Source organism: Stegostoma tigrinum, chromosome 8 (genome assembly GCF_030684315.1).
Source record: "Stegostoma tigrinum isolate sSteTig4 chromosome 8, sSteTig4.hap1, whole genome shotgun sequence".
Lineage (NCBI taxonomy): Eukaryota > Metazoa > Chordata > Chondrichthyes > Orectolobiformes > Stegostomatidae > Stegostoma > Stegostoma tigrinum.
The window spans coordinates 51982899-51996783 of record NC_081361.1 but is presented as its reverse complement, the minus strand read 5'-3'; the positions used below and the strand labels follow the sequence as shown (position 1 = coordinate 51996783).

At 42.2% G+C, this 13885-nt stretch overlaps 1 protein-coding gene across 2 annotated transcripts in view; it reads left to right on the top strand.

The window, feature by feature from the left end:
- wls (Wnt ligand secretion mediator) overlaps window positions 1–13885 on the top strand; it is a 79834-nt gene that overhangs the window by 51761 nt on the left and 14188 nt on the right. For both annotated transcript variants that reach the window (XM_048539810.2, XM_048539809.2), the window contains exon 10: window positions 5240–5323. In XM_048539810.2, coding sequence (XP_048395767.1) covers window positions 5240–5323 — 84 coding nt within the window. The remainder of the gene's footprint in view (window positions 1–5239; window positions 5324–13885) is intronic.

The following is a 13885-nucleotide window of genomic DNA, read 5'->3' as shown; positions in this document are numbered from 1 at the left end:
TAAAATCACACAGTTTGTGACATTGCACTCGCCAGCTACCCTCCCACTCTACCAATTGCATTTAGTTGCAAACATTGATGCAGTACTTCTTACAGCCAATTCCATAACTTATTTTTTAGTTGTGGTTGTGACATTGGTCCCTGGATATATCATGGATTGTATGCCTCATTCATGGAAGGCCAGTCCATCTTAACACTATTGCATTAATTTTGTCCAGTTCATGGCACCTTCACAAATAGACGCCTTTTGAAAAAATAATCCTATGGTACTGCAATTCCTTTCCCAGTACATGTTCTTTATTCTCTGAGAAAGCACAAATAAATTTGTCAGGCATGATCTTTTTATAAATCTGTACATTTAATCGAGATCTGTTTCTAGGGGTTTTAATTTAATACTTCAGTATGAATCCTAGAAATGTTGTCTAGTCCGTAGCTCCTTAGTGACTCATTTATCTCTTGCACAAATGTGTTATATAGCCCGCCCTTCCCCCACTTTTATCTCTGTTAGAGATTTATTTGTTGTGAATTTCTCATCTTGTTCTCTTACCCCAACTCTGGAATGAATCCAGACCCAAAAAAATTATGAAGGATTGGCTTTGAACCTACACCTTATATTCATTAAGATATTTGAATGATGTTGGTATGGCTACCAATGACACTATGGTTGGGCTACCCTGCTAAAATTGCATCCAGTATTGATTCAATGTTGGAATCAGTGAAGACTGCAGATGCTGGAAGCTAGAGTCAATAAATGTGGAGCTGGAAAAGCATAGATGATCAGACAACATCCAAGGAGCAGGAAAATCAATGTTTCAGGCCAAAACCATTCGTCAGGACTGGGAATCGGGAGGGGAGCCCAGAAATAAATAAAGGGAGGCAGGGTGGGGCTTGGTGAAGGGTTGGTGGGATGCAGGTAGGGGACTATTGTGATTGGTCAGTGGGAAGGGTAGAGTGGAGAGATGAGAAGAAAGATAGACAGGTTGGGAGTGGGGAGATTTTGAAGCTGTTGATGCAGGTAGTGGGTCATTCTCTGCTACATTGACTATATCGAAGCTGCCTCATGCTCCCATGAAGAGCTGGAACACTTCCGCCAACACCTTCCACCGTGCCCTCAAATTCATCCGGACTATTTCCGACACATCCCCTCCATCTCTGGTAATCGATTCACCAGTGACATCCATTTCAAACCCACTGACTCCCACAATTACCTCCACTACACCACCTCTCACCCCTGCCCCTGCAAAATTTCTATCCTGTACTCTCAATTCCTCCGCTTCCGCCGTATCTGCTCCCAGGATGAGGTGTTCTACTCTCGGACTTCACAGATATCCTCCTACTTTAGAAATTATAGTTTCCCCTCCTCTGTTATTAAGGATATCTTTAACTGCATCTCCCCAACTTTCCGTGCTTCTGCTCTCAAACCCTCTCTCCACCCCAACAATAATAAGGATAGAATCTCCTTGGTCCTCACATATCACCCCACCAAACTCCGTATAGATCACATCATCCTCCAACATTTCCGCCACCTACAATCAGACCCCACCAACAAAAACATATTTCCCTCCCCGTGCTGTCAGCTTTCTGCAGAGACCATTCACTCCCTCATCAGTTCCACACGCCCCACCAGCCCCTCCACCCCACCTTTCACCTCAACTATACGAGGTGTTACACCTGCGCCAACATCTCCCCTCTCACCTCTGTCCAAGGCCCCAAACAATCCTCCTAAATTTGGCAGAGATTCACCTGCACTTCATCTGTCCTCATCTACTGTCTCTGTTGCTTGCGATGCAGTCTCCTGTATGTCTGGAGTCCAGAGGCTGACTCGGGCACCGGTTTGCAGAGTTTCTGCATTCTACAGGCACCAACCAACCTGACCGTCCAATTGCCATCCACTTTAACCTCCCCTCCCTCTCCCCTGGTGACATGTCAATCCTTGGCCTCCTGCTCTGTCAGACTGAGGCCAAATGTAAACTGGAGGAACAACACCTCATATTTCACCTTGGGACCTTACAGTCCAATAGCCTGACTGTTGACTTCACCAGCTTCAAAATCTGTCCTTCCCTAACTTATCCATCTTCCAACTCACTTATCCACTCCACCCTTCCCACTGACCAACCACATTAACCCTCTGCCTCTACCCACCTATCGCCATCCCACCAACCCTCCCCCAGCCCCATCGCACTCCTCCTGTTTCTGGGCTCCCCTCCCCCTCGGGTTGAAATTTTGACTTTCCAGCTCCCCAGATGCTTTCTGACCGGCTGTGCTTTTCCAGCTCCACATTTTATTGATGTAATGTTACTCAGCATTATGAAAGAAGGCTGCAGTGTTCAACTGTTTACAGCGGCAACTGAAGATAGAAACATGGGGAATGGTGGAAGTATGTGGCTGACAGGAATGATCGCTCAAAGAAGTAGTTGAAAGAAGAGTGCCAGCCTAAATGATTGGTGGGTCTGGGGCCACAAAAGTGCTGAGTTGAAGGATCTGGACAGAGTGGATCATCAAAACCTTTTCCATTGGTGCAACAGTCCAGAAGCAGAGGACACTGTTCTATAGCAACTGGCAAAAGAATAAATGGTGACATGAAAATCTTTTTCAGACTGTGTCGTTAGAAGCTGGAATGCACTGCCTGAGACTGTAGGTTCAATTGAGGCCTCCAAAACTAACTTAGATCATTACTTGGAGAGAAAAATACCTTTTGAGGGCTGGGCACACCAAACTATTTAATCTTTCAGAGAGCCAACATGGAAACAAGCCAAGTGGCCTTCCTCTATGTTATAAACATTGTATAGATGGAAATTAATGGTGATGACAGGGCTGTCTGCGGGAGTACAGCATCACATTAGAGAAGGCATTCTAGACGTAGGTACCCATTAGATGCTGAACTAGGCAGTGTTTGGATTTTCTGCCTTGATACTAGGTTCCCCAATCAAGCACTGTGCTTTTCCCATCCGACTTCACTCCCGGAAGTCAGCAAATAAACCCAACAGACTTCAATTAGTATCTGGGTGGAAAGCCTAGACTTAATCAGATACAGGCAGACAAGTGGCTGATTTCCCAGCCTGCACCCTTCGACGCAATTAACTGGATGCTGAAACTCACTGCCATGTGGAACATGAAATTTCAATCTAAAGTCTTGGTTAAATGGGGAGGGGATTGAAAAGCGGAAGAAGTAGCATTACCGACTTAAAATAGGGGAGACGATGGTAAGGACTGATTGATGAAGAACTCCAGTATGCAAACTTTTGGAAGATTTTAGAGATTGTAATTTTTAAAGGTTTAACAGAATACATTTTTAAACAAAGTCTTAACATTTTTCAGTTGATAACTCCAAAACTAGCCACTTTTCAAATGTATCACTGGTTGATAGTGAGCATTAAGCATGTTTATAATGCTTAAGTACAAATTTCCTCCTTTGTATAGATCACTGAATCAGTTCACTTGTGCTTTAGAAGGAGTGTAAGTAGTCTGAAAATTCTGGTTGGCCTAGAGGAATCCAACAAACGTTGGGAGAATAGAATCAAATGGGAGGGAGGAGGGATATGTTGGCTCAAAGAGCTGAGCAGAGGGTTTGTCAATACTGGTGCAATGAGGCAGCAAGATATTTCAGTGGGAAAGACCAGAGCTAGTCTTGTCTGAGTGACGTTTTTCACAGCCCTTGGGTGGTATGATGGATGATGTCAGCACTTTTGCAGATGTGAACCAATTAGAGAAATGTTTATGTGAACGGGGCAAAGCATCATTTTTGAACAGCAATTCAAATTTGGCGGTGTCATGTTTGCTGCCTGTTGGGCCCTATCCAAGATTCAGTTCCATTGTGTGTACCCGAGCAGGCAAAGTGAACACATCTGCTATCCACAGTGTTCGTACAGCTATGCAGTAAATGTCAGTGCTAATCAATGTAGGTTGACCAAGTGAGGACAAAACTATAAATGAATTTAGAATACATGACAATTGACATCAGTGATCTAGGAATAAGTTGGTCACCAAAGACAGTGGTGATAGGTGGCTGGGTGGGCAGCATGCAAACGAAATTGCTGGATTGGATACTGATGAGGTAAAATTTTATGAAAATTGTCTGAGAACTTAGGATGAGGAGCAAGGATTAGATTTTAGTGACAAAATAAGCTGAAGTGGGCAATGAAGGATTCTGAGGAAGGATCATTGGACCTGAAACAATAACTCTGGTTTCTGCCCACAGGTGCTGCCAAACCTACTGAATTTTTCCAGCAATTTTGTTTTGTTGTTGATGCAAGGAGGGGAAATGCTTCAGAGATGGAAGTGATGTTTTGTGTTGGAGAGGATTTTGGCTTACAAGCTCAAGCTCCACTCGAGATTGAAAGTGAACAACGACATGGGAATGAAATGTAGAATTTGTGGTTGGGCTGAAATCTATTGATACAGTTATCCCATTGTTCAGTAAAGGAAATTGGTTTGTCCAAGAATGAAATTTGGAAGATTGGGAGTAATTGTGGAGGAAATGGATGTTTGCTGTTAATATCCACCTGGATCTGTGTCTGTGAATTTTGCTGCTGAAGGGTAACAGCCAAACAAGGTGGATGTAGGGATCCGAGATAATGGGAACTGCAGATGCTGGAGATTCCAAGATAATAAAATGTGAGGCTGGATGAACACAGCAGGCCAAGCAGCATCTCAGGAGCACAAAAGCTGACGTTTCGGGCCTAGACCCTTCATCTCTGATGAAGGGTCTAGGCCCGAAACGTCAGCTTTTGTGCTCCTGAGATGCTGCTTGGCCTGCTGTGTTCATCCAGCCTCACATTTTATTATCTTGGAATCTCCAGCATCTGCAGTTCCCATTATCTCGGATGTAGGGATGGATCTCTGTGATTCTAGAGGCAATGAAACAGGGTTAGGAAGGTTTTCTGGAGATATTTGAGCTGGATATTGAAGGAGATGTAGTGGAGGAAGGTAATGTGGTTTGGTTTGTGGAAGACTGAAGGAGAGTACAAAGGGTTTATTTGTGATCTTTAATTAGTGCTTGGGAGAAGTGGAAACCTGATTAGAGGGTTCAGCCAGGAAGCTGCAGGAGCATTGGACATTGATTTAAGAAATACATGAGGACTTTGAAGCGGGAAGTCAGGATTAGAGTTTGACTGGGTGTGGAATTTCTGGCAGGTATGAAATGATGATTTCAGTTTTGAAATGGAAAGAAGAGCGAAGCATTACCAATATTAACTAATGTATTGCCAGTGATTTTGCTGACTGCCTTTTTTTTTAAACAGGGCCTAATTTTTCGATTCAAATTCTTGATGCTTGTCACGTTGACATGTGCTGCCATGACTATTGTGTTCTTCATTATAAGCCAGGTAAACAATAATCCAGAAAGTAAACCTGTTGTTCACGTACTGTGTATTTCTAACTCTGTTTTAATGTTGAGTATATGAAAACAGGGTGTATGGTGATACCTGCATATTAATAAGCAGCCAGCATTTGAACCAGCTGTGAGAAACTTGGGTGGAGTTGCTGTTAAAATGGACAGACTTGGAAACTCCTCATCTGCAAGATCTGACTGACTGACTTCAACACTAAATCATGGGCTACAAGGATTACTCTTCCAGGCCAACGTATTTTTCTTTTAAATATGTATGTTGGGGTTCAAGTACCTCACCAGGGATTTCAACCTGAGGTATGCTTGCTTTCTCACTAGATCAGAGCTGCCTGAAGCTGGTTTGATAGTCAGAAGGGGCCAACACAGGTTAAAGCAAACTAAGTTCCTTTACTGAACAAAGATGCTCCTCTTTGCCCTAAGATCAAAGCTTGGCCCTCATTTGCCCTTTTCCCACTTGCATGATCATATTTGGAGGCATCCCACCTTTTGCTGGGGGAAAGAAGTTGTGTTAAGTTCTTCCTTTTTTTAAGACCACAGGAGATAGGAGCAGAGGGAGGCCATTCAGCCCTTTGAAACTGCTTTGCCATATAATGAGATCATGGCTGAATTGATAATCCTGAACTCCACTTCCCTGCCACCTTCTCCCCTCATCCTTGATTACTTCATTGATTAAGTATATTCAAGACTGAGAGATTTTTAATGACCCAACCTCAAGAGACCTCTGTGGTAAAGAATTCCATAGATTTACAACCCTCTGAGAAAATAAATTCCTTCTCATCTGTTTCAAATGGATGACCCCTTATTCTGAGATTATGCCATCTCGTCCTATACTCTCCCATAAGGGGGAAAACAATCTTTCCATATCTTAGATAGTGGGAACTGCAGATGCTGGAGAATCCAAGATAACAAATTGTGGAACTGGATGAACACAGCAGGCCCAGCAGCATTTCCATATCTTAGCCAGTTTTCAGATTAGCCTGCTCAGGCTTACTGCTGTGCAGGCTAAATTGGAATGAATTCTCACTGGAAACTGAAGGGGCTTACAGTATCTTTTAATAATCTGTACTATGAGATTCTCAGTTCTCAAGGCTTTTGTGAGTGTTAAAGAACTGTAGTGACAGTAGAAAATCTTAAGTAATTGTACTTTCCGGTAGAATAGAAAAGGCTGAGCAGATTTGATAAGAGATTTTTAAAATTTTGAGGTCACACAGGGGGGAAAAAAGTTATTTCCTTCACATGGATTTGGAGTTGAAAGGTCATCAATTTAATCAAACACAACAGATGCTGGAGAAACTCAGCAGATCTGGCAGCACCTGTGCAGAAAAAGAAGAGTTTCTATTTCGAGACCACTGACCCTTTGCTAGAACTGGTCCTGATTCTGAGGGAGGGCCACTGGACTCGAAGTGTCAACTGTCCATTTGTTTTTTCTTTCCACAGATGCTGCAAGATCGGCTGAGTTTCTCCTGCATTTCCTGTTTTTGTTTCAGATCTCCAGCGTCCGCAGTTCTTTGTTTTATTTTGTTCATCAATTTAATACTGTTAATGAGTGAGGGAAAAAATATAGATAAACATCATCTTTATTTCCAGAAAATTGTTGAATGTGGGCTAATTTGCCACAGAAGACCATTGCATCAGCTAAGGATAGATACATCTTTAAGTGGGAGAATATTGTGGGCCAAACAGTATTGTTAGATTTGGATTAATGAACTAAAAAGCTGGCATGGATGAGCTGGACCAAATAGCCTCTGTCCGTGCTGTATATTCGCGTATTTTTATCAGTATTTCAATAAAACTTAAATGTTAGATGCTGTCCCTGATTTTAAAAAAAATGGCTTTTCCTGTAGCAGTCATTCTCTTTATTTCTAGGGCTTAAGACACTTTCACCATAATGATGTTCCAACTAATTTGAGTTAGTCAGATTCTTTCATGTTAGTGATCATAACCTAATAGTTTCCCTTCAGGGATTGATTTAACCAGTTCATTCCAGGAATTTGTTTATTTAAAGCGGTAAAACAGATCATCAAATAAGGAGACCTAGGTGTGCAGATACATAGTTCCTTGAAAGTGGCATCCCGGGTAAACAGAGTGGTGAAGAAGGCATTTGGCTTGCTTGCCATCATTGATCAGAGCATTGAGCACAGGAGTTGGGATGTCATGCTATGACTGTACAAGAGATTGATAATGATGCTTTTGCCCTGGTACAGAAAAGGTTCTACACAGATGTTACCAGGACTGGAGGGCTTGATGTATAAGAAGAGGCTGGATAGGCTAGTACATTTTTCCCCGGAGCGGAGGAAGTTGAGGGTTGATCTTATACTAGTTTACAAAATCATGGGGGGGCATAGGTAAGGTAAATAGCTAATGTCTTTTCCTGAGGGTAGGGGAATCCAAACTAAAGGGCATATGTTTAAGGTGAGAGGGGAAAGATTTGCAAGGGACCTGAGGTGCAATTTTTTTCACACAGAACGTAGTGCATATATGGAATGAACTGCCAGAGGAGGTAGTGGGTGCAGGTACAGTTACAACATTTAAAAAAGCATTTGGGTAGCTACATGAACAGAAAAGGTTTAGAAGTATGAAGCATTAGAAGCTAAATGCAGTTAAATGTGACTAGTTTAGTTTGGGAAACCTGGTTGGCATGGAAGAGTTCAACCAAAGGGTCTGTTTCCATGCTGTATGACTCTTTGACTTTAATACAAGTTGTGAAGCAGACATTACAGCAATCCAACAGATTTCCTGGGTGTGCAGTTTGCAGACACAAAACAGGCGAACAGCCAGGCAGAGTCACAACATTTGTATGCACACAGCACATGGAGCCCTCTAAAGGTGAACTCTATTTTAAGGGCTGGATACAAATAGAACAGTTACCATTCTATGTGGCTTGGAGTGGTTTCATTCTGATAGTTATCTGAGCAGCATATGTAAACAAACTACAGTTTTGATTTGAAATTAAAGCAGAAGGCAAGTAAATAATGTAAAATAAAAGCAAAATACCATTGATGCCAGATATCCAGAGAGTCCTAATGGACTCAACATTAACGTTGTTTCTTATTTTATAAATGGTGTCAGGCTGCTGGGTTTCTCTAGTACTTTGTTATTTGTCTGAAATGAAAACATAGATCATCACATTTGACTTTTATCATGCCATGTGTTCATGTGTACTTAAACACAATTTAAAGTAGTTGTCACTGGTGTCCTTTAAGACCAAATGGTAAAGTATTTCAGCCAACTTTAATTCTCTGGCCGAACATGAAATCTGGATACCATCTGCAGTAAATAGTAGCCAAATGCTAACTTAGAACCTGCCATAAGGTGGCAAGTACAGAATGATAATTTTGATTCTTTTGGTGGAATCAAACTGCACAAAATGAAGTTTTGTAATGTAAATGTAAATGTACATTTACCAACTGAGTCATCGGGGTGAATCGTCAGCCAATGAATATTCAACTGTACTTTTGTAGTCACTCCTGTTTGACCCTATTTTTATAACAAGGTGTAGAGCTGGATGAACATAGCAGGGTAAGCAGCATTAGAGGAGCAGGAAGGCTGATGTATCGGGCCTAGACCCTTAGAACGTAGAACATTACAGCACAGTACAGGCCCTTTGGCCCTCGATGTTGTGCCGACCTGTCATACCGATCTCAAGCCCATCTAACCTACACTATTCCATGTACGTCCATATGCTTATCCAATGATGACTTAAATGTACCAAAAGTTGGCGAATCTACAACCGTTGGCAGGCAAAGCGTTCCATTCCCTTGCTACTCTCTGAGTAAAAAAACTACCTCTGACATCTGTCCTATATCTTTCACCCCTCAATTTAAAGCTATGCCCCTTCATGCTCGCCGTCACCATCCTAGGAAAAAGGCTCTCCCTATTCACCCTATCTAACCCTCTGATTATTTTATATGTCTCAATTAAGTCCCCTCTCAACCTTCTCCTCTCTAATGAAAACAGCCTCAAGTCCCTCAGCCTTTCCTCGTAAGACCTTCCCTCCATACCAGGCAACATCTCCTCTGCACCCTTTCCAAAGCTTCCACATCCTTCTTATAATGTGGTGACCAGAACTGTATGCAATACTCCAAGTGCGGCCACACCAGAGTTTTGTACATCTGCAGCATAACCGCTTGGTTCCGGAACTCGATCCCTCTACTAATAAAAGCTAAAACACTGTAAAAATTGGCCCGAAGCGTCAGCTTTCCTGCTCCTCTCATGCTGCTTGGCCTGCTGTGTTCATCCAGCTCTACACCTTGTTATCTTAGATTCTCCAGCATCTGCAGTTCCTACTATTACTCTTTAGGATGTTTGTTTTCCCATAATGAGTTGAATCAGTTCAGTTACAATTATACAAAAGGCAGGTACCTATTAAATGTGGGCTGTGACTACAGGCAAGCCCAACTTGACTGACCTATCTCCTCCCCACCTACACTCACCCCTTTACTGGCTCCATCCCCGCCTCTTTGACTTGTCTGTCTCCTCTACCCATCTTCAATCCACCTCCCCCTCTCTCCCTATTTATTTCAGAACCCCCTTCCCCTCCCCCATTTCTGATGAAGGGTCTAAGCCCGAAACACAAGCTTTCTTGCTCCTAAGATGCTGCTTGGCCTGCTGTGTTCATCCAGCTCTATACCTTGTTAGCGAGTTTTAAGAAGATTTGTAGCTCAGGTTGAGGTTCAGGATGTGAGTTTGCTCGCTGAGCTGGAAGGTTAGTTTTCAGACGTTTCGTCACCATTCTAGGTAACATCATCAGTGAGCCTCTGACGAAGCTCTCTACCTTGTTAGCTGTGCTTCCAACCTATTTTGATGCAAATGTCCTCTTTGCAATGCTTAATTGAAGTTTAAAAATGGGCATGGCTGCTATATTGCTGTTTTCAAAGAATGGTTACAAGGACAGAACATGAGCCCCGTAGTATTAGTAAAGATTTTAGAATCCCATGTATAAAATTCTGTTTTTATCATAAGCCTATTTGTGCCATAGGCACACTCTGATGCACGATGTGAAGTCTTCATGTCTGCCCCTTTGGGAGGAAGTGGTAAATGCTCATGAATATTCAAATAGCCTATTCTATTAAATAGAGTTTGATACTCTAATCATAAGTCATGTGGCCCATAAACAAGCTGATCCATGAAGCTTCGATAACAAAGTGTGAAGCTGGATGAACACAGCAGGCCAAGCAGCATCTTAGTAGCACAACAGCTGACGTTTCGGGCCTAGACCCTCCTTCAAAGCGTAGTAGCTTTGTTTTATTTGTTTAATTTGTTTCTCTGTGGATTGCTACCTTGATGTGGTTGAGATTTCTAAATTTCAATGAGCGCTTGAGAGATACCTTTGGGAGCTCCTTACTCCCTGCCAGGGGTACACATGGTGATAAGGCAAAGTGTGGTCCAAGAAATTCTCAACAGCGTAACAGGCAAAGGAAGATTACTGTTCAGCTACAAAGGCAAATTAAGATGATCCTGATTATCATGGTTTAACATATCACATGATCTTCTCAGGCTGGTGGTCAGATTTTGGTCTGCAATGACCCATTTTAAAAGATGTCTTGCACAGGTTTCTCCCAGGTCCCATTGCTAAGTCCCATAGTGATGGGAACAGAGCTATGAGCACGAAGTCCCAAGTCAAGAATTTACACAGGCCTACAGATGTGTGAATGATTTTGAACAACCGTGAATTTGTCACAAATGTCTTTGCACACAGTATCAATGACAGAGGAATCTATTTAAGGCACGCTCTGTTGCCTTGAAATTGGGAGAGTATTAAAAAATATTCCAGAAATAGGCTGGAAAAAATACAGCCATCAGGACAAAGGGTTTTAGCCCGAAATGTTGACTCCCCTGCTCCTCAGATGTTGTCTGACCTGCTGTTCTTCTCCAGCTCCACATTTATGTACTGTAGCTTCCAGCATCTGATGTAGTTCTTACCGTCTCCAAAAAGGGCTGTCTCAATTTCTCCTAGATGTCCCGCCAACACCCATTGTTGTGGTCAAAGGAAGAATTTCTGAAATTTGGAAAACTTTTGACACTTGAGTGGCCTTTTGGGAGGGAGAACTGCAGTTGAACCATCACCCACAGTGAGACCTGACTTCCTCAGAGGGGCAGCTGAAGGAACAATTAGGGGGACACCTCCAGAAAGATTGCAGCAACCCTCCAATCCAAAGAATTGGTTTTACCATCTGGAAATTGGATCTTGGTGCAGTGTTAGAACTTGCCAACAGCATAATTGAAGGGCTTATGACACTTCATCTACTGCTAGCTGTAACCAAAATGCCATTGTCATCAGCACTTATGCTCCAACCCTTGACTCAGATGAAGATATTAAGGAAAAGGGCCAATCTGACCTTGATGAAGTCTTCACTGCCATTCAAAAAGAAGAAAGGATCATCTTTCTGGAAACTCTTAGCTGGCTTTGTCATAACTATGATATCTGAAGTGGAACCATGAGGAAAAGCTAGGCAAATAGTGTTTTCCTGACTTCGTGGCCTCATTTTAACAAACAAAACTCTTCTGCCTGAAAGACACATTCAATGCCATCCTAAAGCAGTGTTGGCAGCTCCTGGGTTATCATTGTTTGTTTGTATCAGTGATATCAGCATCACCTAGTCCTCAGGAGACTGTCTGCTGGACGTATTGTTTACTACTTTGTTTAATAATTGTCATGCGTACAGCACCAGTACATTGTGGCGTGCAAGAGGAAGAGCACCTCAGGAGGATTTTCTCAGCCACTGGAAATATAACTTCCTCTCTTATGGACAAGAGGGGAATACTTTTGTCGTTTGCACAACTCATCTATCTCATCTTTTAAAGCATGACAGTTGTTGAATTCTTGAGGTCATATAGAAGGAAATAATACCCTTTTTCATCCCAACTCTGTAGGATCATAGAATTGTATGGTACAGAAGATGCCCTTTGACTCCTTGTGTTTGTACCACCAAAAAAAACTCCAATCTACACGAAGCCCATAGCCTTGAATATTATAATAGTTCAAATCTTCATCCAAATACATTTTGTAAAGGTTGTGAGGCTTCCTACCTCTACTATCCTAGCAGGCAGAACATTCCAGATTCCCATCACCCTCTGGATGAAGAGACTTTTTCCAAAAATACCATCTGAACCTCCTACCTTTCACTTTAAAAATATGCTCCCTTGCAATTGACCCTTTGAATAAGAGGAATGGCTACAGCTAGAGGATCTTGGTAGGGTGTTAAATGAATACTTCTCAACTTTCTTTACTCAGAGAAAGGAAGATGCAAGTGCTGAACTCGAGAAAATGCACTGCGAAACTCTTAAGCAGATAGATACAAGAAGTGATATGCCTGACACACTTCAATAAATCTGCCCCCTCTCGAATGCTCTTATACTATGACTATCCCAATTAAAGTCGAGGAACTTGAAATCCCCTAATATAATTACCCTGTTGTTATTTTTACACGTTTTAATGAATTGACTACTTACCTGCTCTTTAATTGTCTGCCAGCTGTTTGTTTGGGACCTGTAATACACTCCTATCAGTGTGACTGCCCCTTTTTTATTCCTGCACTTTACCTACAAAGCCACATTTGATGACCCTTCCAAGATATTGTCCCTCCTTACTGCAGTAATTGACTAATATTGAGATACCACCTCTTCTTCCGCATCCACCCCTGGCCTGCCTGAAGATCTTGTACCCCAGAATGTTAACAAACTCGTCTTTCCCTCAGCCATGTCTCTGTAATGGCGACCACATCACAGTTCCATCTATCAGTCCACAACCTCAATTCATCTGTCTTATCACTCATACTGTTAGCATTGATGTAAAGGCCTTCAAGCTCCCCTTCTTCTCTTGAGACACCACATGGCTGAATTTGCTTTGCCTTGGTTCCTTTTCTGAGTGAGGCTGCATTAGTATTGAACTTACGGAGCAACCCCTAATCCTGCTAAACTAGTCGAACTTCTCCCAGCAGCACTAGCAAGTGCTGCTACAAGAATATTGGTCCCATTCTGGTTTAGATGCAGACTGTCAGGATGAGCGCTTAAAATTTTGATGTGAGCAAAAATCAGCTGGATTACCATGAGGACTGCAAGCTTTGTTTCTCATCTGTTTCATTGTTTTGCAGTTTTCCTTGGTGGTTCACTCATATGTTCTTTGTAGAATCTTGAGGGGTATAACTTAGAGAACAATCCAGCAATTGTCTCCTGATGCTATGACTATAATAGTCCTGAGTAAAGGATCTGAAACAGGCACCTTTCAAAATAAAGGAAATGCCAGGCCAAGTTGCATGATAGTATTTATTACCATTTATGATCTACCTGATGGTGGTTATTCACCTCATCAATCATTAATTACCCTCAATACGACCTTGTTTAAAAAAAAATTCCATAGCCACCTCCAAAGCAATGCATGAGTATGTTTTGCAGGTAACTATATTTACTGTGCACCAGATTTATAAAACACGCTTGATCACTTCAGTTCTACATATACAAAACTCTGCCTGTCTATGAATGCTGTACAAACCAAAGCATTGATCTCTGCCAGCACCCACTCTGTGAAATATTTTACCTC